The sequence below is a fragment of the Gopherus flavomarginatus genome, chromosome 4 (assembly GCF_025201925.1).
Source record: "Gopherus flavomarginatus isolate rGopFla2 chromosome 4, rGopFla2.mat.asm, whole genome shotgun sequence".
NCBI classification, from domain to species: domain Eukaryota; kingdom Metazoa; phylum Chordata; order Testudines; family Testudinidae; genus Gopherus; species Gopherus flavomarginatus.
In genome coordinates this window covers 181,169,287-181,196,546 of record NC_066620.1, presented here as the reverse complement: position 1 = coordinate 181,196,546, position 27,260 = coordinate 181,169,287, and the positions used below count along the sequence as shown (strand labels likewise).

Genomic DNA, 27,260 nt, shown 5'->3' with positions numbered 1-27,260 from the left:
ATCTGTTGTTTATCATAATCAAAATTAATTTTACTAGTTTGAGATTACGAACTGACTATTTCCAGTACTCTACCATTTTAGATGTTTTCTCAAATGCATTTAGTGCTCCTGAAAGGTGCAAGACTGGCTGCTCTGAAGACTAAAGTCCTCTATCTGCTGTACAGACATAGGCCTTGGCTACACTTGAGAGTTACAGAGCTGTTAGTGGCTATATAGCGCTGTAACTCACTCCCCGTCTACACTGGCAAGGCACATACAGCGCTGTATCTCCGTGGCTACAGCGCTGCTTGTATTCCACCTCCATGAGAGGAATAAAGAGTACAGCGCTGCTGCTGCAGCGCTGGGGCGCCAGTGTAAACAGGGAATAATCTTAATACGCTGTGACTGACCTCCAGAAGCTTCCCATAATCCTTTTAAGTGAAGGTCCCACTCTTTGTTTTGTTGTGATGCCTCTCTTTGTTTTGTTGTGAACTCCGGGCTCCGGAGCTGCTTATCAAAAAAACAAACACAGCTACTGTTTGACGTGAATGAGCAGAGGTGGGAGGCTCCCTTTGGAATGTCCACAGCTAGTGTTTGCTTGGAGAGAGGGGCCTTGAGGAGAGAAGCAGCGCATCGGGCGGGAGGGAGAGGAGAGGTGTCCGTTTCGGTGAGGCTGCTTATCTGGTCTATGAGGAAAAAAACAGCTGCTGTTTGCTTTCAGTGAGTGAGAGAGGGGTGTGGGAGGGGGTCGGAACTTGCAGGGCAGGGTGCTGACACAGTGTCGGCTCCAAAAATCCACTCTCTCTCTCCTCCATGCTCCCTGTCACACTCCACCTCCCCCCTTTTGAAAAGCACGTTGCAGCCACTTGAATGCTGGGATCGCTGCCCATAGTGCACCGCTCCCAGTGCCGCTGCAGATGCTGCAAATGTGGCCACAACAGTGCGCTGGTAGCTGTCAGTGTGGACAGACTGCAGTGCATTCCCTACTCAGCTGCACGAAGACAGGTTTAACTCCCAGCGCTGTACAGCTGCAAGTGTAGCCATACCCAAAGAATAGTCAGAGGCAGTGGAAACTTCCCCATGTGGCCCAACCAGGTGAGGAGGTAGTTCATTCTTCATAATCATTTCATCTTTGGACTCTTTCCTGCATTGTTAAATCCAGTTGTAGACAATGATCTGTTTGGAAATGAACAAAGGCTAATTCACTTAATCATATTTGCCAACAATCCACCTATTTCTATCAGCATTTTAGCCATATTTAACTTTTCAAAACTGTTTTTCATCATTTGTTGTGAGTTTCTTTAAAAGGAGAATGCAAATTCCAGTGGACAGGAAACAGAACTGGGAGTCAAATACCTTGAATTGTATTGCTGGCTCTGACACTGGCTCACTGTTTGACATTGGATAAGTCATTTACCTGTTCCACAGTTTCCCCATATCATAACCTTAGTCCCACATTTGGACCTTAGCGTCCAAAATATGGGGGTTAGCATGAAAACCTCCAAGCTTAGTTTCCAGCTTGGACCTGGTACCTGCTGCCACCACCCAAAAAATTAGAGTGTTTTGGGGCACTCTGGTCCCCCTGAAAAACCTTCCCTGGGACCCCAAGACCCAAATCCCTTGAGTCTCACAACAAAGGGAAATAATTCTTTTTCCCTTCCCCCCTCCAGGTGCTCCTGGAGAGATACACAGACACAAGCTCTGTGAAACTACACAGAGAGACTCCCCCTCTCTGTTCCCAATCCTGGAAACAAAAAGTACTTTCCTATTCCCCCAGAGGGAATGCAAAATCAGGCTAGCAATCCAACACACAGATCTCCCCTTGATTTCTTCCTCCCACCAATTCCCTGGTGAGTACAGACTCAATTTCCCTGAAGTAAAGAAAAACTCCAACAGGTCTTAAAAGAAAGCTTTATATAAAAAGAAAGAAAAATACATACAAATGTTCTCTCTGTATTTAGATGATACAATACAGGGTCGATTGCTTAAAAGAATATTGAATAAACAGCCTTATTCAAAAAGAATACAAATCAAAGCACTCCAGCACTTATATTCATGCAAATACCAAAGAAAAGAAACCATAGAACTTACTATCTGATCTCTTTGTCCTTACACTTAAAAACAGAAGACTAGAAAGTAGAAACTACTTCTCCAAAGCTCAGAGAAAGCAGGCAGACAGACAAAAGACTCAGACACACAATTCCCTCCACCCAGAGTTGAAAAAATCCGGTTTCCTGATTGGTCCTCTGGTCAGGTGCTTCAGGTGAAAGAGACATTAACCCTTAGCTATCTGTTTATGACACGCCCCCCAAATTGCAGACAGTGGGGAAGCTCACTGATGGCGATTTCCTTCTAGAACTTGAAAATAAACAGATTAATACAACACATGCACCGTTACATATACCCCTAAGTATATAACTAACAGACTTCTACATTTTAAGAACACTTTTTAACTACTGAATTCTGGGAAACTCTCACGGGAGAGAGCATCAGCAACTTTGTTAGAAGCTCCTGTGATGTGTTGAATTTCAAAATCAAAATCTTGGAGAGCTAAACTCCAACGAAGAAGTTTCTTGTTGTTCCCCTTGGCAGTATGAAGCCACTTTAGTGCAGCATGGTCAGTTTGTAGTTGGAACCGCCGTCCCCAAACATATGGGCGTAGCTTTTCCAGGGCGTACACAATGGCATAGCATTCCTTTTCACTGACTGACCAGTGACTTTCCCTCTCAGACAGTTTCTTGCTGAGAAACACGACAGGATGGAAGTTGTGATCTGTTGCTTCCTGCATGAGCACTGCTCCTATACCACGCTCAGATGCATCCGTGGTTACTAGGAATGGCTTGTCAAAGTCCGGGGCCCTGAGCACAGGGTCAGACATGAGCGTTGCCTTAAGTTGGGTAAAGGCCTTTTGACACTCATCAGTCCACTTAACTGCATTTGGCTGGGTCTTTTTGGTCAGGTCGGTCAGTGGGGCAGCGATTTGGCTGTAGTGTGGTACAAATCGCCTGTAGTATCCGGCCAAGCCTAAGAAGGATTGGACCTGCTTCTTGGACCGAGGGACAAGCCACTTTTGGATAGCATCCACTTTGGCCTGTAGGGGGTTTATGGTTCCTCGACCCACCTGGTGCCCCAGGTAGGTCACTCTGTTTTGGCCTATTTGACACTTTTTGGCCTTAACAGTTAGTCCTGCCTGCCTGATGCGCTCAAAGACCTTTTCCAGGTGTAGTAGGTGTTCGGGCCAGGAGTCGGAAAAAATGGCCACATCATCGAGGTAGGCAACTGCAAATTCTCCCAGTCCAGCTAGTAGACCATCTACCAGCCTCTGGAAGGTGGCGGGTGCATTTTGAAGGCCGAAAGGAAGGACATTGAATTCATACACCCCCGCATGGGTGACGAATGCTGACCTCTCCTTGGCAGGTTCATCTAGCGGTACTTGCCAGTACCCCTTGGTTAAGTCTATTGTAGAGATGAACTGGGCACGTCCCAACTTTTCCAGTAGCTCATCGGTACGTGGCATTGGATAGTTGTCCGGACGAGTTACAGCATTTAGCTTACGGTAGTCCACGCAAAAGCGTATTTCCCCATCTGGTTTGGGTACCAGAACCACTGGAGATGCCCATGCACTGGTAGATGGGCGGATTATACCCATCTGTAGCATGTTTTGGATCTCCCGTTCTATAGCAGCTTGGGCATGAGGAGACACCCGGTAGGGTGGGGTTCTGATTGGGTGAGCATTACCTGTATCAATGGAGTGGTATGCCCGTTCAGTCCGTCCTGGGGTGGCTGAGAACAATGGGGCGAAGCTAGTGCACAGCTCCTTGATTTGTTGCCGCTGCAGACGTTCCAGGGTGGTTGAGAGGTTCACCTCTTGCACGCCACCGTCTTTTTTCCCGTCGTAGTAGACACCGTCAGGCCACTCAGCATCATCTCCCTGGACTGTAAACTGACAAACCTGTAAGTCTCTGGAATAGAAAGGCTTGAGAGAATTAACATGGTACACTTTAGGCTTTAGTGAGGAATTGGGAAATGCTATGAGGTAGTTTACAGCTCCCAGGCGCTCTTGGACCGTGAATGGCCCTTCCCATGATGCTTCCATCTTATGGGCCTGTTGCGCCTTCAAGACCATAACCTGGTCTCCTACCTTGAAGGAACGTTCTCTGGCATGTCTGTCATACCAGGCCTTTTGCTCTTCTTGAGCATCCTTTAGGTTCTCTCTAGCAAGGGCTAAAGAGTGTCGGAGGGTGCTTTGTAGGTTGCTTACAAAGTCCAGAATGTTAGTTTCTGGAGAAGGCGTAAACCCCTCCCATTGCTGCTTAACCAACTGTAATGGCCCCTTAACCTCGTGACCATACACAAGTTCAAATGGTGAAAACCCTAAACTGGGATGTGGTACAGCCCTGTAGGCAAACAGCAACTGCTGCAACACTAGGTCCCAACTGTCATCTGCTTCCTGCTCAGTCTGGAACTGTTCCCTTGAGGCTGGGGTCACCAGTTTTTCCTCAGACTGTGGACTTGGGCTTGGTCCCTCTGGAAGCGATGTAGGTGATGGGGTTGTTTCCGTTGCTGGTGAACCGCTCTCCGCTGGTGCACCTGAGGGTATTTCAGGCTCTGGCTGAGCCTTTTGGGTATGGCTGTCTTTTGCTTCTGCCAGTTCTGGCTTGCTGGCGCCCTCTGGCGTTGAGTTTGAAAATGTGGTTGCACTTGCTGGTGCTGGTTGCTGTTCCAGTTCCGGGCCTGGGACTGGAGATGCTGTGGCTGTTTCAGTGGTAGGCATGGAATCCGGGTCCACTACCTCTGTCTGGGTCTCTGGTAACACAGACGGGGCCTCTGTGGACGGCTCAGGAACAGGAATGGGTCTGGAAGCTTGCCTGGTTTGGCTACGTGTAACCATTCCCACTCTCTTGGCCCGCCTCACCTGGTTGGCCAAGTCTTCCCCCAGTAGCATGGGGATAGGATAATTGTCATAGACTGCAAAAGTCCACATTCCTGACCAGCCTTTGTACTGGACAGGCAGTTGAGCTGTAGGCAAGTCTACAGCTTGTGACATGAAGGGGTAAATTGTAACTTTGGCCTTTGGGTTGATGAATTTGGGGTCAACGAAGGATTGGTGGATAGCTGACACTTGTGCCCCCGTGTCTCTCCACGCAGTAACCTTCTTTCCGCCCACTCTCAAATTTTCCCTTCGCTCCAAGGGTATTTGAGAGGCATCCGGGCCTGGGGATCTTTGGGGTGATGGTGGTGTAATGAATTGCACTCGCATGGTGTTCTTGGGACAGTTGGCCTTGATATGTCCCAGTTCATTACACTTAAAGCATCTTCCATCTGATGGGTCACTGGGCCGAAGTGAGTTACTGGAGACTGGTGAGGTTGAAGGGTAGGGTATGTGTGGCTTTACTTGGGTGGTATGTGGGGTCTTTGGCTGTCCTCGGTTGTAGGGTTTATGGTCTGTGTGCCCCCTGGGGTAATCGTTCCCCTTGACAGTAGCTTTCTTGCTTTCTGCCAGTTCCATCCATTTGGCTCCAATCTCCCCCGCCTCAGCGAGATCTTTGGGTTTTCCATCTTGTATGTACCGTGTGACGTCTTTAGGAACTCCATCCAAGAACTGCTCCATTTGTATGAGGAGGTGCAGTTCTTCCAAGGTTTGAACGTTGTTTCCTGTTATCCAGGCCTCATAGTTTTTTGCAATGTAGTAGGCGTGTTTGGGAAATGACACCTCTGGTTTCCACTTTTGGGTTCTGAAGCGCCGACGGGCATGATCTGGGGTTATCCCCATTCTGTATCTGGCCTTGGTTTGAAAAAGTTTATAGTCATTCATTTGCTGCTTAGGCATTTCAGCTGCCACCTCTGCTAAAGGTCCACTGAGCTGTGACCTCAATTCTACCATGTACTGGTCTTCGGGAATGCTGTACCCAAGACAGGCTCTTTCAAAATTTTCCAAGAAGGCCTCGGTGTCATCACCTGCCTTGTAGGTGGGAAATTTCCTGTGCTGTGGAGCAATAATGGGCGCCGGGTTGTTAGGGTTGGCTGGCACATGCAGCCCAGCTTTTGCCAACTCCAGTTCATGTTTTCTCTGTTTTTCCTTCTCTTCATTCTCTTTTTGTTGTTTTTCCATTTCTCGGCGGTGGGCCAACTCTTCTTCTGCTTGTTTCCTTTGGTAGGCCACCTCTTCTTCTTCTAGTTTTCTTTTGTGTGCTGCCTCTTGGGCTGCCTGTTCTCTTTGGAAGGCTGCCAGTTTCATGCTTTCTTCCTTTTCTTTCATCTCCATCTCTCGCCTGTGTTCAGCTTCTTTGATTTGTGCTTCGGCCTCAATTTTTGCCTTAGAAGTCATGGTTCCTGTTTTCTTGTGTTGGGGTGCCCGCCGGTGTTTATCTTCTGAACTGCAGGTTCTCTGTTGCCTCCTGAAGTCTGCCTAGCAACAGTGCCTTTAGCTAATCTGCAATGTTAAGTAAACCTGAAAAACCACTTTATCTGCATGCATATAGTGCTGGAACTTGCCTCCTAATGGGAGGGCTATTGCATGACAAAAGACCCTTAACAGTCTGGTAATGGCTTCTTGCTTAACATGCAGCCACAAACTGCCAGAGAGAGCAGAAAAAAAAATTCTCTCTGGTTCCCTTTTAAAACCAACTGTTTCTCTCTGCTAAAAAGCCCTTAGCAGAGAAAAGAAAAATATAATATTCCTACTGGCTTCTGGATTCTGTCTAGATCCCACCCGCTGCTACACCATATCATAACCTTAGTCCCACATTTGGACCTTAGCGTCCAAAAAATGGGGGTTAGCATGAAAACCTCCAAGCTTAGTTACCAGCTTGGACCTGGTACCTGCTGCCACCACCCAAAAAATTAGAGTGTTTTGGGGCACTCTGGTCCCCCTGAAAAACCTTCCCTGGGACCCCAAGACCCAAATCCCTTGAGTCTCACAACAAAGGGAAATAATTCTTTTTCCCTTCCCCCCTCCAGGTGCTCCTGGAGAGATACACAGACACAAGCTCTGTGAAACTACACAGAGAGACTCCCCCTCTCTGTTCCCAATCCTGGAAACAAAAAGTACTTTCCTATTCCCCCAGAGGGAATGCAAAATCAGGCTAGCAATCCAACACACAGATCTCCCCTTGATTTCTTCCTCCCACCAATTCCCTGGTGAGTACAGACTCAGTTTCCCTGAAGTAAAGAAAAACTCCAACAGGTCTTAAAAGAAAGCTTTATATAAAAAGAAAGAAAAATACATACAAATGTTCTCTCTGTATTTAGATGATACAATACAGGGTCGATTGCTTAAAAGAATATTGAATAAACAGCCTTATTCAAAAAGAATACAAATCAAAGCACTCCAGCACTTATATTCATGCAAATACCAAAGAAAAGAAACCATAGAACTTACTATCTGATCTCTTTGTCCTTACACTTAAAAACAGAAGACTAGAAAGTAGAAACTACTTCTCCAAAGCTCAGAGAAAGCAGGCAGACAGACAAAAGACTCAGACACACAATTCCCTCCACCCAGAGTTGAAAAAATCCGGTTTCCTGATTGGTCCTCTGGTCAGGTGCTTCAGGTGAAAGAGACATTAACCCTTAGCTATCTGTTTATGACACCCCATCTGTAAAATAGTTATATTGTTTTATGGAATGCATGCAACATTCAAAAAAAATTAACCTACTTAGAATTCAAAAGCAGCAAAGAGTCCTGTGGCACCTTATAGATTAACAAACGTATTGGAGCATGAGCTTTCATGGGTGAATACCTACTTCGTCGGATGCATGTCATGCTCCAGTACGTCTGTTAGTCTATAAGGTGCCACAGGACTCTTTGCTGCTTTTACAGATCCAGACTAACATGGCTACCCCTCTGATACTTAGAATTCAAATTCACTCAGGCAGAATAATGGCTGTACATCCAATTTATCTTAATCCTTTATTGTATATATATATATATTTTTAAGAAGAGAGAAAAATGTGTATATATATTAAATTCAATTTCCATACTGGAATACTATCAGGTCAAGTCAAACCCCAAATCTGAATTTTTATAAAAAAGCTTTTACAAAACTTAAGACCATTATAAAATATTTCCATAGATTTTGTTTGTTGTTTACGTTCCAAAGGAAACCATTAAAAAAAAATTACTGTATTTTTGTAAGCCAATCATCTTAACATCCTATTACAGAAAAACATTGCAAAATGAAACTCACTTGGTGCTAACTATAAACACAGGTGAAATAGAAGTCTATTTTTGTTGTCCAAGGTGAGAGAAATGCAAAAAATAGACACATAGTATTGTTGGTTAAAAGTAAATTAGCTTTTTAAATTTCAGTTTCAATAATAACACATAACACCAATTATTATTTATAAGATTAGGTGTAAGGAAATTTGGGAAGGGTGTTACCAGTTTTGCCTGGTATTTTGGGGTATGCTCATTTATTAAGGTTACTCTTCTGGGGGTGGGTTCTGTATTTCTGTCAAGGTACTGCTTGTGTCACTTGTGTTCTCATATGGAGCGCTACTTCTCCCTGACGGAAGTTCTCTCTCAGCCCTCGTCCAGACTAACCCGCGGCATCGGCGGGTTAAAATCGATTGCTCGGGGATCGATATATCGCGTCTAGTCTGGACGCGGTGTATCGATCCCCGAGCGCGCTTACATCGATTCCGGAACTCCATCAATCCGAACGGAGTTCCGGAATCGACGCGGAGAGCCGCGGACATCGATGCCGCCCCGTCCAGACTGGTGAGTACCTCGATTTTAGAAATTCGACTTCAGCTACGTTATTCTCGTAGCTGAAGTTGCGTATCTAAAATCGATTTTAATTCCTAGTCTGGACGTGGCCTCAGTGGAGCTATCCTGTGGGACCTAGGTTCTCCAGGGCTGGGTTCTTCCAGGTGAACAGACACACACACGTTAACAGAGCATGTCTGAGAGGACCAGGTTAATCAGCACTCCAAAGCTGACCCCTTATATGTCCTTGGACTCAGTAGGCTAAGTCGAGCAGCACTTTCAGTTTGCCACTCTCACATGCCCCTGGACTCAGCATGTCTCCATCCCCACTTTCACGTTACAATTGTTCCGGTAGTAACCCACTTGATTAGCAAACCCCACAGGATTTTTGGGTGCTGCAGGGATCTTTTAGCTTAGGTATGAGGAGCACTGTTGCAGAGTGAATGAGGAAACCAAAAAACACCCAGGGGGTTGGGAGGAGGGGGAGAGGCAACCAGCTTAGTCATGAAAGTTATTTATTGCCAGGTAATAACCACAGGGGAGCCAAACAAACAAAATAGTTGTTATATTAAATCTAATTTAAATTTGATTATAAAAGTCAGGTTTACAAAACCATAACTGATCACACAAGTCAGGGTCAAAAGGCTACACCTAGAGAGAGCTGGGTTCTCACCACTCTATGAAGCTTGAATCGATCAGGGGTCTCAGGTGGTGGTAGTGGTAGCTGAGAATCCAGAGTGCTGGAGTCAGGCAGAGCCATCAGCACGATCAGCCAGGAGAGGAGGAAGTCCCAATGGAACTGATGCAGATTTTGGATCCAGGCATTAGAACATTTACTTGAGCATAGGTAGGGTTTTTTGTAGAGAAACAACAATGGTTCAAGGGAGAACACTAGATTTGTTCATGTGTAAACAAGGAAGAATTTCTAAATTGTTTTGTATCAGAGGGGTAGCCGAGTTAGTTGGGATCTGTAAAAGCAGCAAAGAGTCCTGTGGTACCTTATAGACTAACAGACGTATTGGAGCATGAGCTTCCATGGGTGAATACCCACTTCGTCGGATGCATGTGACATGCTCCAATACATCTGTTAGTCTATAAGGTGCCACAGGACTCTTTGCTGCTTCTAAGTTGTTTTGTTCAGGCTAGACATGGGAGGTGATCATTCCTGGCTTTGAGCAGTGTTCCTTAGAGGGAGTTTGCAGTGCAACTAGGGAGCTTCACTATTTTGCATACCAATAAAGAAATTATTGCTAGAATTTGTTTGATAACTACTGAGCTGGGTGTGTGCAGGCGTGGGTTCATTAACATCTGGAGCAGAGATTCCCCCATCATGCAGTGCTTCCCTGCTTTTCTGGTCCCAGAGTTCCATTATTTTTTTATATAGTTCTTGCTTGGAATCTCTGTTCTTCTTCGAGTGATTGCTCATATGCATTCCAGTTAGGTGTGTACGCGCCGCGTGCACGTCCGTCGGAGAAACTTTTACCCTCGCAACCCAGGCGGGTCGGCTGGGCGCCCCCTGGAGTGGCGCCGCCATGGCGCCCAGCCGACCCGGCCACCCTTCAGTTCCTTCTTACCGCCCGTGTCGGTCGTTGGAACTGTGGAGCTCGGCTTCGCTGACCTCCACACTCCCTAGCAGCTCATTTCGCTATCATTGTATATAGTAGTTATAGTTATTATTGTACATATATAGATATATAGTTGTTAGTAGTCAGTTATCTGTTGTTAGTGTAGTTTTTAGTAGTAGCGAGGGGATCGGGGTATCCCCTCCCTCCCCCGCACTGGGAGCCGGAGCCCATGCCCGGCTCATCGGGTTTCAAGCCGTGCTCGGCTTGTCACAAACCCATGCCTGTGGGAGACCCCCATGACTCCTGCTTAAAATGCCTCGGGGAGTCGCACTTAACAGCCAAGTGCTCAATCTGTAAGTCCTTTAAGCCGAGGACCAAGAAGGAGCGGGACATTAGATTGAGACAGCTCCTCATGGAAGCGGCCTTGACACCTTCGCCCTTGGCTCAGAGCGCAAGTCAGCCGGTGAGCAAGGGCACCGTGGCACCGAGTGCCACCTCCAAGAAGGCGGCACCGAAAAAGAGCCAGAGCCGCTCCACCTCCCCGAGGCCGAAGGCGGCGAAGGCACAGATCGTCTCGCCATCAGCTGCCCCACAGTCAGGCCCTGCGCAGAAGGCGGATTGCCTGGCACCGACACCTGCCGCGGCACCGCCAAAGCCGGTACCGTTGACTCCGACCCCGCGATGGCCGTCGAGTCCGGCACCTGGCAGCTCCCCGGTACACACTGTGGTAGAGCTCACCTCACCTACTACCCCGGAGACGTTTGCCGCGGCGAGAGAGCTAATCGCCATCACCGAGGCACCGATGCCCTTACCCCCGGCACTGCCGGTGCGGGTTCTGTGCTCTATGGGCAATCCGACCCTGACCAGACCAGCTTCGGTCAGTGTAGCAGACCGGCACTGCTCCAGGTCGCGGTCCCGCAGATGCTCGGCTTCAAGACGCCGCTCAAGCTCGCGGCGTCGGTCCCGATCCCGATCACGGTACCGGTTGGAGTCCCGGCACCGATCTCGACGGCAATCGCCTAGGCACCGGTCGAGCTCTCGGCACCGGTCACCCCGGTACCGCTCACGCTCCCGGCACCGATCGTGCTCCCGGCGCAGGTCGACGTCCCGAGCGTCAACTCGGTACTCCCGGCACCGCTCCAGCTCACGGCACCGCGGGGGGCACCGCACCTCCAGGAGCAGATCCAGGCAACGGCACTCGCGATCCCGGTCGACCTCCCGGCACCGAGCTGGTCGCAGGTCCCGGTCTCGCTCTCCGCACCGATACCAGCACCGGTCGCCAGTATCCAGAGGTGTGAGGTCGGTCGGTACCTCGGCACCGACTTTTGCAGCGCCACCGTGGCCATCAAGGGGCACGTCGGCATCCTCCCAGGCGGGTAGCTATTACGAACCCGAAGTACCGCTGGGCGAGTTTCAAGACCCCCACCCACAGGACACGAGTGCACAACAGTGGGGTTTTTGGACACCCTGGGCTTATCATCAGACCCAGGGTGCCCCCCTGCCTCAGCCACATCCCACCGCCTCAGAGCACCGGGTGCCAGAGGCCACTGTTTCCCTCCCTCCCATGGTTGAGTCGGGCAAACAGCCGCCTCCAGATTCCCCGGGCCGTCACGAGCAGGAACCAGAAGAAGAACGAGACACCGCACAGGAGGACCTCATCCCCGGAGTCTCCTCCTCCTCCTCCTCGCCGGACGAGGCAGTGGCTGGGACATCAACATCGGGACCTCCGCCTATAGACCTCAGGGCCCACCAGGACCTCCTCCGTAGGGTGGCCCTTAATATCAACCTCCCGGTGGAGGAGGTCTCAGAGGTTCAGGACCCGGTGGTGAGCATCCTCTCGGCTGATGCCCCTACCCGGGTAGCCCTGCCGTTTATAAAGACTACCCAGTCTACCACCGAGAACCTATGGCAGTCACCAGCCTCCATCCCGCCGACAGCTAAGGGAGTGGAGAGGAAGTACATGGTATCCTCTCGGGGGTACGAGTACCTGTATGTACACCCTCCTCCCTCCTCCCTAGTGGCCCAATCGGTCAATGACAGGAACGGCATGGACAGCAGGCACCGGCCCCCAAGTCCAAGGAGGCTAAGCGCATGGACCTCATGGGTCGCAAGGTCTACTCAGCGGGGGCCTTACAACTCCATGTGGCAAACCAGCAGGCCCTACTGGGGCGCTATAACCACAACATATGGGAGGAGGTGGGTAAGTTCGCCGAACTGCTACCCCAGGACTCACGCCCGGAATTTAACGCATTCCTGGAGGAGGGTAAGAAGGTGGCCAGGACCTCCCTCCAGGCCTCCCTCGACGCGGCTGACTCGGCAGCCAGAACCATGGCGTCCGGAATAACCATGCGGCGCCTCTCATGGCTTCAAGCCTCCACACTACCCCCAGAATTGCAATATACAATCCAGGACCTACCCTTTGACGGGAAAGGGTTGTTCTCGGAGAAGACGGACTCCAAATTACAAAATCTAAAAGATAATCGAGTCATCATTCGCTCGCTGGGGATGCATACCCCTTCCACCCAGCGTAGACCCTTCAGGCCCCAAGCATGGCACCCATACTTCCCACCCCGTCAGAGGCAGGACCTCAAGAGACGGCGTGGCCGGGTGGGACGCAGACGCCAACCCAGCTCCCAGGGAGGCCAGAACCAAGGGCCTTCCAAGTCACAACCGGGCCCCAAGTCCGGTTTTTGAAGGTGCGCCCGGGGACGGCTTACCAGTCTCAATACAGGATCCTTCCCCCACCTTCTCCAACCGCCTCTCCCACTTCCTCCCTGCGTGGTCCCAATTAACGTCAGACCGTTGGGTGTTACGCACAGTGAAGCATGGATACCATCTGCAATTTGCTTCTTTACCCCCTTCCGGACCCCCTTCCCGGTCCCTCTTCAGGGACCCCTCTCACGAGCAAACCCTCCTGCAGGAGATTCGCTCCCTCCTGGCGGTGGGGGCTATAGAGGAAGTACCGCTAGCCGAGAGAGGCAAGGGATTCTACTCCCGATATTTTCTGATTCCCAAATCCAGGGGAGGTCTCAGACTCATCCTAGACTTACGAGGCCTCAACAAATGGATGCTCAAGTTGAAGTTCTGCATGATCTCCCTGGGAACCATTATCCCATCACTGGATCCTGGAGACTGGTACGCCGCCCTCGACATGAAGGACGCGTACTTCCATATCGCCATCTTCCCACCGCACAGGAAGTACCTCCGCTTCACGGTCACACATCAGCACTTCCAGTTCGCAGTTCTGCCCTTCGGCCTCTCTACAGCCCCGAGGGTGTTCACCAAGTGCATGGCCGTCGTGGCTGCCCACCTCCGTCAGCGGAAAATCCACGTCTTCCCGTACCTAGACGACTGGCTCCTGAAAGGGTCCTCCCAGTCGCAGGTGCGACGGCATGTCGAGGCCGTTACGGACCTCTTTTCCCGGTTGGGACTGCTCATCAATGCCGAGAAGTCCAGCCTGGTACCTGCACAGAGGTTGGACTTCATAGGCGCGACCCTGGACTCGATTCAGGCCAGGGCCTTCTTACCTCAACCTCGCTTCCAGACGATCGGTGCGATCATCCGGGGCTTGCAATCCTATCCACTCACCTCGGCTAGAACCTGCCTCACACTCCTCGGTCATATGGCTGCTTGCACTTACGTGACAAAGCATGCCAGGCTCAGAATGAGGCCCCTCCAAACGTGGCTTCATTCAGTGTTTCGACCGAGCAGAGACCACCCGGATGTATTAGTGACGGTCCCCCCCGACCCTCTCCGCTCCCTCGACTGGTGGCTGACCTCATCTCTAGTATGCGCGGGCATGCCGTTCCATCCACAGCAGCCATCGGTAACTCTAACAACCGATGCGTCATCCCTGGGGTGGGGAGCTCACTTAGGGGACCTGCGCACCCAGGGCCTCTGGTCGTCCCACGAGCTCTCACTCCACATAAATGTCCGGGAGCTAAGAGCAGTCCGCCTCGCCTGCCAGGCGTTTCAACGACACCTGCAAGGCCGTTGCGTTTCCGTACTCACGGACAACACAACGGCCATGTATTATATCAACAAACAGAGGGGAACCCGTTCGTCTCCCCTATGTCATGAGGCCATTCGGCTCTGGGACCTCTGTATAGCCCAGTCAATAGACCTGGTGGCATCCTTCCTCCCAGGGGTCGAGAACACGCTGGCGGACAGCCTCAGCCGATCCTTCCTCTGCCACGAATGGTCGATCAGACCGGATGTCATCCATTCCATCTTCCAGAGGTGGGGCTTTCCCCGCATAGACCTGTTCGCAACCAAGTCCAACAGGAAGTGCCAGGAGTTTTGCTCCTTTCAAGGTCTCTCTCCGGGGTCGATCACGGACGCATTTCTCCTGCCGTGGACCCGCCACCTCCTGTATGCCTTCCCTCCGTTCCCTCTGGTACACAAGGTCCTGTTGAAGCTGCGCAGGGACAAGGCGCATTTGATCCTGATCGCACCTGCGTGGCCCAGACAGCACTGGTTCACCGCCTTGCTGGACCTATCTGTAGCCCCCCCAATTCATCTTCCTCTCCACCCGGACCTGATTACCCAGAATCACGGCACGCTTCGCCACCCAGACCTGCGGGCCCTACACCTCACGGTGTGGCTCCTGCATGGCTGAGCACGGCGGAGCTCAGCTGCTCTGCACCGGTCCAACATATACTCCTTAACAGCAGGAAGCCCTCCACTCGCTCAACATACAGGGCCAAGTGGAAGTGTTTCTCTTGCTGGTGCGCTTCTCAAGGGGTGAACCCTACGCAGACCCCAGTTTCCACAGTCCTAGACTATCTCTGGTACCTTAAGCAGCAGGACTTGGCAATTTCCTCCTTGAAGGTACACTTAGCGGCCATATCCGCCTTCCGGCCAGGGGAAGGTGGCCGCTCCGTATTCTCTCACCCCTTAGTCACCAGATTTCTTAAAGGCCTGGAGCGTCTATACCCCCCTGTACGCCGCCCTGCCCCTACTTGGGACCTCAACTTGGTCCTGAACAGGCTCACACTCCCACCATTCGAGCCACTGGCGACTTGCTCGCTCACGCACCTGTCATGGAAGACGGCCTTTCTGGTGGCCATTACATCGGCCAGACGGGTCTCAGAGCTGAGAGTTCTCACAGTGGACCCGCCCTACACTGTCTTCCATAAGGACAAAGTGCACCTGCGACCCCACCCGGCGTTCCTCCCTAAGGTTGTTTCCACCTTCCATACCAACCAGGACATATTCCTCCCCGTCTTCTTCCCGAAACCACACTCTTCTCGACGGGAACAACAGCTGCACTCCTTAGATGTACGTAGAGCGCTTGCTTTCTACATTGAGAGAACAAAACCATTTCGGAAGTCCCCTCAGCTGTTTGTGGCGATCGCGGAATGCATGAGAGGGCAGCCTATATCCTCGTAGAGGATTTCCTCCTGGGTAACTGCTTGCATTCGCACATGCTACAACTTAGCTCGTGTCCCCTCTGGCCACCTCACGGCACATTCCACGAGAGCTCAGGCAACGTTGGCGGCCTTCCTTGCGCACGTGCCTATACAGGAGATATGTCGTGCAGCAACCTGGTCATCGGTCCACACGTTCACCGATCACTATGCGTTGGTCAGGCAATCAAGAGAGGATGCGGCCTTCGGCGTAGCAGTTTTAAATACCGCCACATCTCGCTCTGACCCCACCGCCTAGGTAAGGCTTGGGAATCACCTAACTGGAATGCATATGAGCAATCACTCGAAGAAGAAAAGATGGTTACTTACCTTGTAACTGTTGTTCTTTGAGATGTGTTGCTCATATCCATTCCAAACCCACCCTCCTTCCCCACTGTCGGAGTAGCCGGCAAGAAGGAACTGAAGGGTGGCCGGGTCAGCTGGGATATATATTGGGCGCCATGGCGGCGCCACTCCAGGGGGCGCCCAGCCGACCCGCCTGGGTTGCTAGGGTAAAAGTTTCTCCGACGGACGTGCACGCGGCATGCACACACCTAACTGGAATGGATATGAGCAACACATCTCGAAGAACAACAGTTACAAGGTAAGTAACCGTCTTTTCTCCATTCTGTATGCTAATAGAGATGCTTCCTTGTTCCAACTTTGATGCAAATGAGGCTAGGGGAGTTTCCTTAATTCTGTCATTCTTATCCCAGGGGTTTAGATGTGTCTCCCATTGCCTTTTCATTGCTTTTTAAAAGTCTTTCTTCTGATCTGCTTTGGTTCAAGCAGAGGCTGGGGTGGGGGAAGGTCTTTCATGAGTCAGACAGGCTGGGTACTGCGCCCTGGTTCCCCAAGAACACAGAGCTGCTAGGTAACAAGGGCATCTTAAATAAAGAGCCAATTGTTTCCTCTGATTTGGTGAGTGAAGGGGACTCAGATGATCTAGGGTGAGGGAGATTGTTGCCTCACCCCCAGTGACTTTGCAGAAACTCCTCTCCTTCAATTCCTATAGATGTAGGCTTCTACAACAGTGCTTCTCAAAGTTGGGCCACCGCTTGTTCAGGGAAAGCCCCTAGTGGTCTGGGCCAGTTTGTTTGCCTGCTGCGTCTGCAGGTTCGGCCGATCGTGGCTCTCACTGGCTGCAGTTCGCCATCCCAGGCCAGTGGGGGCTGTGTGAAGTGGCGTGGGCTGAGGGATGTACTGGCTGCCCTTCCCGCAGCCCCCATTGGCCTGGGACAGTGAACTGCAGCCAGTGGGAGCCGCAATTGGACAAACCTGCGGACGCGGCAGGTAAACAAACCGGCCTGGACTGCCAGGGGCTTTCCCTGAACAAGCAGCGGCCCAGCTTTGAGAAGCACCGTTCTACAAGATTCTTGTAGGCTTCTTCAGAGTGGGGGGTTGGTGGAGCAAAAGACCAGTAATTCTTCACAATATTATCCCCACCAGGCTCAAGTCCTTCCACTAGCTGCACAGTCAACCTCTGGACCTAATTTTCAAAGTAATTAATGGATCAAGCCCCAACTACATTACAGACCAAATTTGATCTATGAACCACTGCACTGCCAGACAATGCAGAACACAAAGCCCAGAACAAAGTGTGTGGGAACCAGGATTAAAACATTCTTGGTCAAGAAAACTTGGCTATGGAACAAACTTCCTGAGGAGATTTAGAGTCTGGCCATCTTCAGGAAATACTGCAGACCCTTCCTCTTTGAAAAATCTCTAAGAGTCACAACACTAATACCCTGTTTGGCCCAATTAACTACTACCATCGCCACTCACAACAAAAAAGAAGAAAATAATAACATTTAAAATACCAAAACCAAAAGGTCTTCCATAGCATAGTTCTTACTCCCAAACTAGAACAGTGCCAAAGACTCAGTGAAGTCTGCTAGGGACTTTCCTATTGGCATTTGGAATACCTTTCCTCATAGATCAGGCAAGAACTTTGGAAATCAGAACGTCAGGTCAGGTTTTCTAAACCTTTTATCATTTTTGTTGCTCTCCTCTGGACTCTGGCCAATTTGCCCACATCTTTCTTAAAGAATGGTGCTCAGAACTGGACACAGTACTCTAGGTGAGGCCTCATCAATTCCAAGTAGAACAGGATAATTATAGACTCATAGGACTGCAAAAGACCCCGAGAGGTTATCTAGTCCAATCCCCTGTACTCATGGCAGGATTAAGTATTATCTAGACGGGGGAGGGCAAACTACGGCCTGCAGACCAAGTCCGGCCTGTTAGACCTTTTAATCCATCCCTCAATCTCATAGGTCATGTTTTCTAGATCATTTTTGTTGGTCTTCTCTAGACTTTCTCCAAATTGTCCACATCTTTCCTGAAATGTGGTGCCCAGAACTGGACACAATACTCTGGCTGAGGCCTAAACAGTGTGGAGTAGAGTGGAAGAATTACTTCTCATGTCTTGCTTACAACACTCCTGCTAATACATCCCAGAAGGGTGTTTGCTTTTTTTGCAACCGTGTTACACTGTTGACTCATATTTAGTTTTTGGTGCACTATGATCCCCAGATCCCTTTTAGCAATACTCCTTCTTAGGCAGTCATTTCCCATTTTGTATGTGTGCAACTGATTGTTCCTTCCTAAGTGGAGTACTTTGCATTTGTCCTTATTGAATTTCATCCTGTTTACTTCAGACCATTTCTCCAGTTTGTCCAGATCATTTTGTATTTTAATCCTATCCTTCAAAGCACTTGCAACCCCTCCCAGCTTGGTATCATCCGCAAATTTTATGAGTGTACTCTTTATGCCATTATCTGAAATCTTTGATAAAGATATTGAACAGAACTGGACCCAGAACTGATCCCTGTGAGACCCCACTCATTATGCCCTTCCAGCATGACTATGAACCACTGATAACTACTCTCTGGGAATGGTTTTCCAACCAGTTATGCACTCCCCTTATAGTAGCTCCATCTTAGTTGCATTTCCCAAGTTTGTTTATGAGGTCATGCAAGACAGTATCAAAAACGTTACTAAAGCTTTACCTCCCGTGTGTTACATACAATGCTCCTGTTAATGCAATTATACTAGTCTTTTTTTATTCCTGTATCAGAGGGGTAGCCGTGTTAGTCTGGATCTGTAAAAGCAGCAAAGAATCCTGTGGCACCTTATAGACTAACAGACGTTTAGGAGCATGAGCTTTTGTGGGTGAATACCCACTTCGTCAGATGCATGTAGTGGAAATTTCCAGGGGCAGGTATATATATGCAGGCAAGCTAGAGATAATGAGGTTAGTTCAGTCAGGGAGGATGAGGCCCTGTTCTAGCAGTTGAGGTGTGAAAACCAAGGGAGGAGAAACTGGTTTTGTAGTTGGCAAGCCATTCATAGTCTTTGGTTAATCCTGAGGTGATGGTGTCAAATTTGCAGATGAACTGAAGCTCAGCAGTTTCTCTTTGAAGTCTGGTCCTGAAGTTTTTTTGCTGCAGGATGGCCACCTTAAGGTCTGCGATAGTGTGGCCAGGGAGGTTAAAGTGTTCTACTACAGGTTTTTGTATATTGCCATTCCTAATATCTGATTTGTGTCCGTTTATCCTTTTCTGTAGTGACTGTCCAGTTTGGCCGACGTACATAGTAGAGGGGCATTGTTGGCATATGATGGCGTATATTACATTGGTGGACGTGCAGGTGAATGAACCGGTGATGGTGTGGCTGATCTGGTTAGGTCCTGTGATGGTGTCGCTGGTGTAGATATGTGGGCAGAGTTGGCCTGGAGGTTTGTTGCATGGATTGGTTCCTAAGCTAGAGTTACTATGGTGCGGTATGCAGTTACTGGTGAGAATATGTTTCAGGTTGGCACGTTGCCTGTGGGCGAGGACTGGCCTGCCACCCAAGGCCTGTGAAAGTGTGGGATCATTGTCCAGGATGGGTTGTAGATCCCTGATGATGCGTTGGAGAGGTTTTAGCTGGGGACTGTATGTGATGGCCAGTGGAGTCCTGTTGGTTATTCTGGCTGCCTTACATTGTTGACTCAGATTCAATTTGTGATCCACTACAACCACCAGAACCTCTTTTGCAGGACTACTACCTAGTCAGTTATTTTCCATTTTGTAATTGTGCATTTAATTTTTCCTTCCTAAGTGTCGTACTTTGCATTTGTTTTTTATTGAATTTCATCTTGTTGATTTCAGACCAATTCTCCAATTTATCAAGGCTATTTTGAATTCTAATCCTGTCTTCCAAAGTTCTTGCAACCCCTCCCATCTTGGTCTCATCTGCAAGTTTTATGAGCACATTCTCTGTTTCATTATCCGAGTCGCTAATGAAAATATTGAATAGCACCAGAACGGACCTCTGCAGGACCTTTCAAGATATGTCCGCCCAGTTTGACAGCAAATCACTGACAACTACTCTTTGAGTACAGTTGTTTTCAACCAGCTGTGCATCCACTTTATAGGAATGGACACAACAGGGAAGTGCCCAATGCCCTGATTGGGGGTGCAGGGGTCAGACCTGTGTAAGGGGACTATCACTTTGTGTCTCAGGAGGGGATGGAGGGTTCAGACCTGTGCAGGGGGCTTGTTACTCTGTGCCCCAGGAGGGGGTGGGGGCAGACCTGTGCAGGGGGCCTGCTGCTCTGTGCCCCAGGAGGGGATGGGGGCAGACCCTTGTAGGGAGCCTGCCGCTCTGTGCCCTTGGTGGGGGGTGGGTCAGACCCGTGCAGGGGGCTTGTTACTCTGTGCTCCAGAAGGGCATGGGGGCAGAGCTGTGCAGGGGGCCTGCCGCTCTGTGCCTCAGGAGGGAATGGGGGGGGACCCTTGTAGGGGGCCTATCGCTCTGTGCCCTTGGTGTTGGTGGGGGTCAGACCCTTGCGCTCTGTGCTCCCGGTGGGGGTGGGGGTCAGACCCGTGCGCTCTGTGCTCCCGGTGGGGGTCAGACCCTTGCGCTCTGTGCCCCCGGTGGGGGTGGGGGTCAGACCCGTGCGCTCTGTGCTCCCGGTGGGGGTGGGAATCAGACCCGTGCGCTCTGTGCCCCTGGTGGGGGTGGGGGGTCAGACCCGTGCGCTCTGTGCTCCCGGTGGGGGTGGGGGTCAGACCCGTGCGCTCTGTGCTCCCGGTGGGGGTCAGACCCGTGCGCTCTGTGCTCCCGGTGGGGGTGGGGGTCAGACCCGTGCGCTCTGTGTCTCCGATGGGGGTGAGGGGATTCGGCCATGCGCTTCCCCGAGCTGCCCCCTCCATGCGCCCCCTGGCGGAGGAAGCCGCTTCCCCCTGTCCGGGCGGTGCCTCGCTGTGGAACGCTCCGCTCGGGCCGGGGAGCCAGTAGCCGGGCTGCCTGCCCAGCTCTCCGAGCGCGCCGGCTGGGGCGGTCCCACGGCTGCCCGGCCCTCCCCTCCCCTCCCCTCTCCAGCCTGCGCCGGGCAGGGAGTCGCCTCCGCCCGCTGGCTCCAGGTCCAGGAGCGAGAGCAGCCGCAGCTGGGAGCGGAGCAGGCACGGTGGAGACCTACTACCGCCCCTCGCCCTCCTCCTCCTGCCCCTCGCACCATGGCCCGCTGCACATCGGCGGCCGGGCTCGGCTTCGTGCTCCTGCTCTGGAGCGGGGCGCTTTTCCTCGCCGCCTCCCCGCAGCCCCAGCCGCCGCCGCGGGGCAGCGTGTGGTGCCCTAGCCGCTGCTTGTGCTTCCGCACCACGGTGCGCTGCATGCATCTGATGCTGGAAAGCGTCCCCGCCGTGTCGCCCCAAACCACCATCCTGTGAGTACCCCCCGGGCGGGGGGGCTTCACGTAGCCGAGGGGGAGGGAGTCCGGGAGCTTCTCGCCCTGAATGTAGGGAGAGGCCTGGAGGGAGCAGTAAGGGGGGGGGTCTCGGTTGGGGCACCTGGGGCGGGGGACACCGTGCAGCAGCTGCCACAGCCCTTTGTCTCTAGCCTGTCGGGTTGGAAGCCCCGATCACTGGGCTTCCCTCTCCCTCTGGAGTCTTTTGTTAGCTCCAGTGGAGATTGATTTGTAGAGCGCAGGGGGTGAACTAGCCCCCCTCCCCCACTGCGGCTCTGGTAGCAATGGCCAGTGACTTGCCCCCCGGTTGTCTCTGCCTGGTATATTCTCTCTCGCTTTTTTGGTCTCTGTCTGATTATCTGCTGAAGGCACAGATGTGCTGCACCGTTGAGCTTGGCCCGCAGCTGTGTGGCTTCCCCCCCCGAGGCCTGGAGCCAGCAGGGCGAGTGGTGGCGAAGTCACTCAGCGGGCTCCAGTTTTCCTTTCTTGGATCATTTCATTAATTATTCTCAGCAACATCTTTCGGAGGGAGCCGAGCTGCAGAGAGCTGTTTAAGAAGCTCTTGCTTCACCATGGGAGACTTGGCTTTGATTCGCGTTTTTATGTGAAAGGTTTCGTCGCACTCCACCCAGCCCTAGATGTTTTCAATTGAACGTACTTTTTTGGTTGCTTTCATAAATCAGGCTGTTGAATTTTAGAGCTACTGGATTTTGATCAATCCTTGTGGATTTGTAGATGTTCTTAAATAAAAGTAATCGTGAAACATGGTATTTTGTATCTAATAACAGACGTTGTTTTTTTAAGTGTGTATGATTCCTAGAATGTTTTCACTGTGACTCTTACTAGTGGCTTGGTAAAGTATATTTCATTGGTGGCAATGGATCTTTTCGGAATGTTATACTTTTGGCTCAATTTTAAACAGCACCATGGACATATAATAATACACCAGGGGCCAAATTCTGTACTGAATTATATCCAATACAGTCCAAGCCCCCAATCTCGCAAAGATTTCTGCAAATGCTTAATTTGATGGAGCGTGAATGGTCATATATATGTCAATGGGATTAACTCCTTGCTGCTTGTAGAGCTAAGTACATGAATAAGTCTTTGCAGCATTGGGGTTCAGTTGATTTCAGTGGGATCACATGGGGTGAAAGCCAGTAAAGAATTTAGTCTACATATTTTTGACAATGATTTTTTTAAAAGAAACCAGTTTTATCCTTTTCATCCATACCCTTTTAATAAAAAAGAGAATCCATACAAACCTCACACACTTTGATTTAGAGTTCACTATAAGTAAGGGATTGGCTCCATTAACCTGTTTCTATGTTTCTAACACTCCTGTATCCCAAACACTCCTGGAACTAGAGTATTTGTGGCACCTTAGAGACTAACAGAGAATGTGAAAAGGTAGAAGTAACCATGCCAACTGTAAGACGCTAATTAATTAAGAAGAGATATTATCAGCAGGAGAAAAAAAACTTTTGTAGTGATAATCAAGATGGCCCATTTCAGACAGTTGACAAGAAAGTGTGAGGATACTTAACATGGGGAAATAGATACAATTTGTGTAATGACCCATGGGTCATTTTTCACGTTCTCTGTGTGTATATGTATTTCATACTATATATTCCATTCTATGCATATGATGAAGTAGGCTGTAGCCCATGGAAGGTTATCCTCAAATAAATTAATTAGTCTCTATGGTGCCACAAGTACTGCTGTTCTTTTTGTGGATACAGACTAACACAGCTGCTACTCTGACTCCTGGAACTAATTCCTGCCCTCACTTACACAAATGCAACCATGGAAAACTAGGAGAGCAAACGTTGGCCCTGGGTATTTTCTTCATGACCTACTGTAGCATATTGACTTGTGACTTTCAGTTATTTTCAGAAAGGGCCCCATAAAGCCTTGCTGCATTTCAGACTCTAAATGTCATAATGTGAAAAGTACAATTATTTAACATTTCTGATTCCCTTTTTGGCATACCCTTTTGGCAGGATTGGAGCAGTCCTGAAGTAGCTGTAAAAGTTTTAGTGAACAATACAGGAAGTGGGTGGTTAATGTTTCTTGCATTTGGAACTAAGTACATATACAGAACACATTTTATATTGGTCATTGAGCTTTACACAGTTTTCTGTAGTCTCGTGTTGTGAATCATCTTGATTTTTTTTTTAACTCCTAACAATAGGGATGTGAGTCTAAAAGGTTTGGACACATGGCAAAGATATTGATGCCTACAACAGCAAAATATATTAGATTAAAACTGGACAAGGCAGAACTCTCTCACCATGGATGTTTATAATTTGTGAGTAAGTAAGAGGAAAATATATGAACAATACAAACATCGTATTTGTCTAACCTCTCCAATATCAAGCCCTTTAGTCTCTCAAATTTGAGTAACTGTTCTAGCGTATGATTTAGTAAAGAATTTTTTTTTTAAAAAAAGGTTAACATTTATATATTCTCAGTTTGTCTTAAGGCAACTGTTCTCAAAGCGACAAGGAGTCCTTGTGGCACCTTAGAGACTAACAAATGTATTTGGGCATAAGCTTTCGTGGGCTACAGCCCACTTCATCAGATACATAAGAGCATAAGAGTGGAAAATACAGGAGCAGGTATAAATATATGAAAAGATGGGAGTTGCCTTACCAAGTGTGAGGTCAGTCTAACAAGACAATTCAATTAACAGTAGTATACCAAGGGATGACAAATAACTTATGTAGTGGTAATGAGAGTGGCCCATTTCAAACAGTTGACAAGAAGGGTGGAAATTAGCATAGGGGAAATTAGATTTAGGTTTTGTAATGACCCAACCACTCCCAGTCTTTATTCAGGCCTAATGTGATGGTGTGCAGTTTGCAAATTAATTCCAAACTTCAAAAACAGATTTCAACAAATAACTGCAGAACTGTAATTAATTTGCAAACTGGACACCATCACATTAGGCCTGAATAAAGACTGGGAGTTGCTTGGGTCATTACAAAACCTAAATCTAATTTTTCCCTACTGTTACTCACACCTTCTTGTCAACTGTTTGAAATGGGCCACTCTCATTACCACTACGAAAGTTATTTTTCCTCCCTGGGTATCCTACTGTTAATTGAATTGTCTCATTAGACTGACCTCACACTTGGCAAGGCAATTCCCGTCTTTTCATGTATTTATACCTGCTTTTGTATTTTCCACTCCATGCATCTGATGAAGTGAGTTCTAGCCCTCGAAAGCTTATGCCCAAATAAATCTGTTAGTCTCTAAGATGCCAAAAGGACTCCTCCTTGTTTTTGCTGATACAGTAACTCCTCACTTAAAGTCATCCCAGTTAACATTGTTCCGTTGTTATATTGCTGATCAGTTAGGGAACATGCTTGTTTAAAGTTGTGCAATGCTCGCTTCTAATGTCCTTTGGCAGCTGCCTGCTTTGTCTACTGCTTGCAGGAAGAGCAGCCTGTTGCAGCTAGCTGGTGGGGGCTTGGAACCAGGGTGGACCGGCAGCTCCCTGCTCCCGTAAGTTCCCTGTGCAGCAGCTGTCTGCAGTTCAGCTGGGTCCCCGCCCCCACTGCCATGTGCTGCTCCTTCCCTCTGCCTTGGAGCTGCTCCCTGAGACTCCTGCTTGCTGTGTGTGTGTGGGGGGAGTCTAATGTCAGGGTGTCCCCCTCCCCCCTGCTCCTTCACCCCACACACCCCATCTTCCATAGAGCAGGGGGATTACACACCAGGGCTCAGGATGGAGAGAGCTTGCAACAGCTGTGGTCTCAGCAAGCTGATCTAATTAACAGGGCAGTGTACTTAAAGGGGAATGCACATATCTCCCTCCATTCCTGCTGCCTTGTAAAGTGAGAGAGTTAACCATTGAGGGCTCAGCCAACTGCTAGTTCATCATTTAGCAGTAAGGGAAATAGCCCACCCTCTGGCTCCTCCACCTCAACCAAGCTTCACAATCATCATCACTGTGTACCAGTATTAAATTGTTTGTTTAAACCTGGGATCGGTAACCTCTGGCACGCGGCTCGCCAGGGTAAGCACCTTGGGGGGCAGGGCCAGTTTGTTTACCTGCCGCGTTGGCAGGTTCGGCCGATCGCGGCTCCCACTGGCCTTGGTTCGCCGTCCCAGGCCAATAGGGGTGGTGGGAAGTGCCATGGGCTGAAGGATGTGCTGGCCGTGGCTTCCCGCCGCCCCCATTGGCCTTGGATGGCGAACCGTGGCCAGTGGGAGCCGCAATCAGCCGAAGCTGCCGATGTGGCAGGTAAACAAACTGAACTGGCCTGCCAGGGTGCTTACCCTGGCAAGCCGTGTGCCTGTGGTGAAAAAAATTTCCCTGGAATCTAGCCCCCTCATTTACGTTAATTCTTATGGGGAAATTGGATTTACTTAACATCGTTTCGCTTAAAGTCGCATTTTTCAGGAACATAACTATAATGTTAAGTGAGGAGTTAACAACTAATGCGACTACCGCTCTGAAACCTGTTCTCAAAAGTGTGGCCTATGGATTGCTGGTGGTCTGTTGAGCTCTTACTAGTCACATGGTGATGACTATCCTCATTGTTTCCGCCTACTATGTCACCATTAAAAGGCAATTAGAAATATATCAAGTACTTTCCTAATAATACTTTTCCATATAAGCAATTTCTGTAGCTGCTACAGTTATGTTATGTGGTGGTGAATGGGAAGGAGGTGGACCACAAGATACTCGTACAGTATGGAAAAGTTTAAGAATCCCCAGGCCTGTAAATTGATCTAACAAGCAGTATCTTGAAGATCGCCACTTGATATGAATGTATCAAAAGTAATATTTTTACCTGTAGCTCAAAGATATACACTATGAATACTTATTATTTATTACACGTTTCTGAGGTACTTATTGCAGTAATACTTAGGCACCAAATGGTTACATAATTATACTTCACTTCACCTAGTGCTACTTAGTTTGTTAATAGTACGTACTATAAACTCTCACAGAAATTTTATGCTTTTATGGAGACACGTCATCACCCAAGTAGGAGGAATGTTATGAACTTTCCACCTTCAGGAATGGCTTACATTAGATAAAAAATAAAATACATTTAAATCACTTTCAGTTTGTGAGTCATCAGATTATAACTTTTTCTTTTGGAATAAGTATTTTTAAGTGCATTAAAGAATATAAGATTGGCAAGGTTGCAAACAATGTGGTGTGGACCCTTGTCTGTTATGAACTAGACTGAGCCAGCTAATGCATTTCACAGAGGTAAGGACAATAGAAATCTGTAGAAATTTTCCAGCCAAATCTATAAAGCATCTGTCAGTATCTATGTTTACCTTTATTTTCTATTCTATTTAGCTATAATTTTATGTTAGTGTTATATTTAGTGTAAGGCAATATAAATAATTTGTCCTGCATGGCAACGATAGCTGGATTGTTTCAAAGTATTAATTAACTGATTTAATTTAAATACATTCATTCTTGCTAGAACAGGAACCTCTAAAAATCCTGCAAACAACACTACCGGAGTCTTAGCAGGTTTTCACTGGCAGCACTTTATTTGCCATTCTTACCTTATCTTTTTTTTCTCTTAATATATGGCTCTACTCTGAAAAGTGACTCTGTAAAAATGGCATAATGGGACTTTCTTGTATATTATGTCTCATTGATTTCCAGAGCTCATTTTTTTTCAGTTTATATCTGCCACACCATGGGAGCTGAGAGCTGAACTGTATTCTTTCTGGCTCACACATCACTTCCAGTGGTGGATTAAAACAGAGTGGACCTGGATACAATCCAGACAAATGTTCCCTTCACAGATCAAAAGTCTTCCTTCTGCAAAAGTGCTTGTTGCAGTCCTGGTTTCTTACCCTCCTGCAGCCCCACTTTCTGACATTGC

At 49.0% G+C, this 27,260-nt stretch overlaps 2 protein-coding genes across 3 annotated transcripts in view; both read left to right on the top strand.

Annotated features, from left to right (window-relative positions):
- Positions 1–27,260, top strand: part of MYT1L (myelin transcription factor 1 like) — a 525,010-nt gene that overhangs the window by 436,765 nt on the left and 60,985 nt on the right. The window lies entirely within an intron of this gene.
- Positions 21,075–27,260, top strand: part of PXDN (peroxidasin) — a 156,287-nt gene continuing 150,101 nt past the window's right edge. For both annotated transcript variants that reach the window (XM_050950608.1, XM_050950607.1), the window contains exon 1: positions 21,075–21,375. In XM_050950608.1, coding sequence (XP_050806565.1) covers positions 21,167–21,375 — 209 coding nt within the window. In that variant the 5' untranslated portion in view covers positions 21,075–21,166. The remainder of the gene's footprint in view (positions 21,376–27,260) is intronic.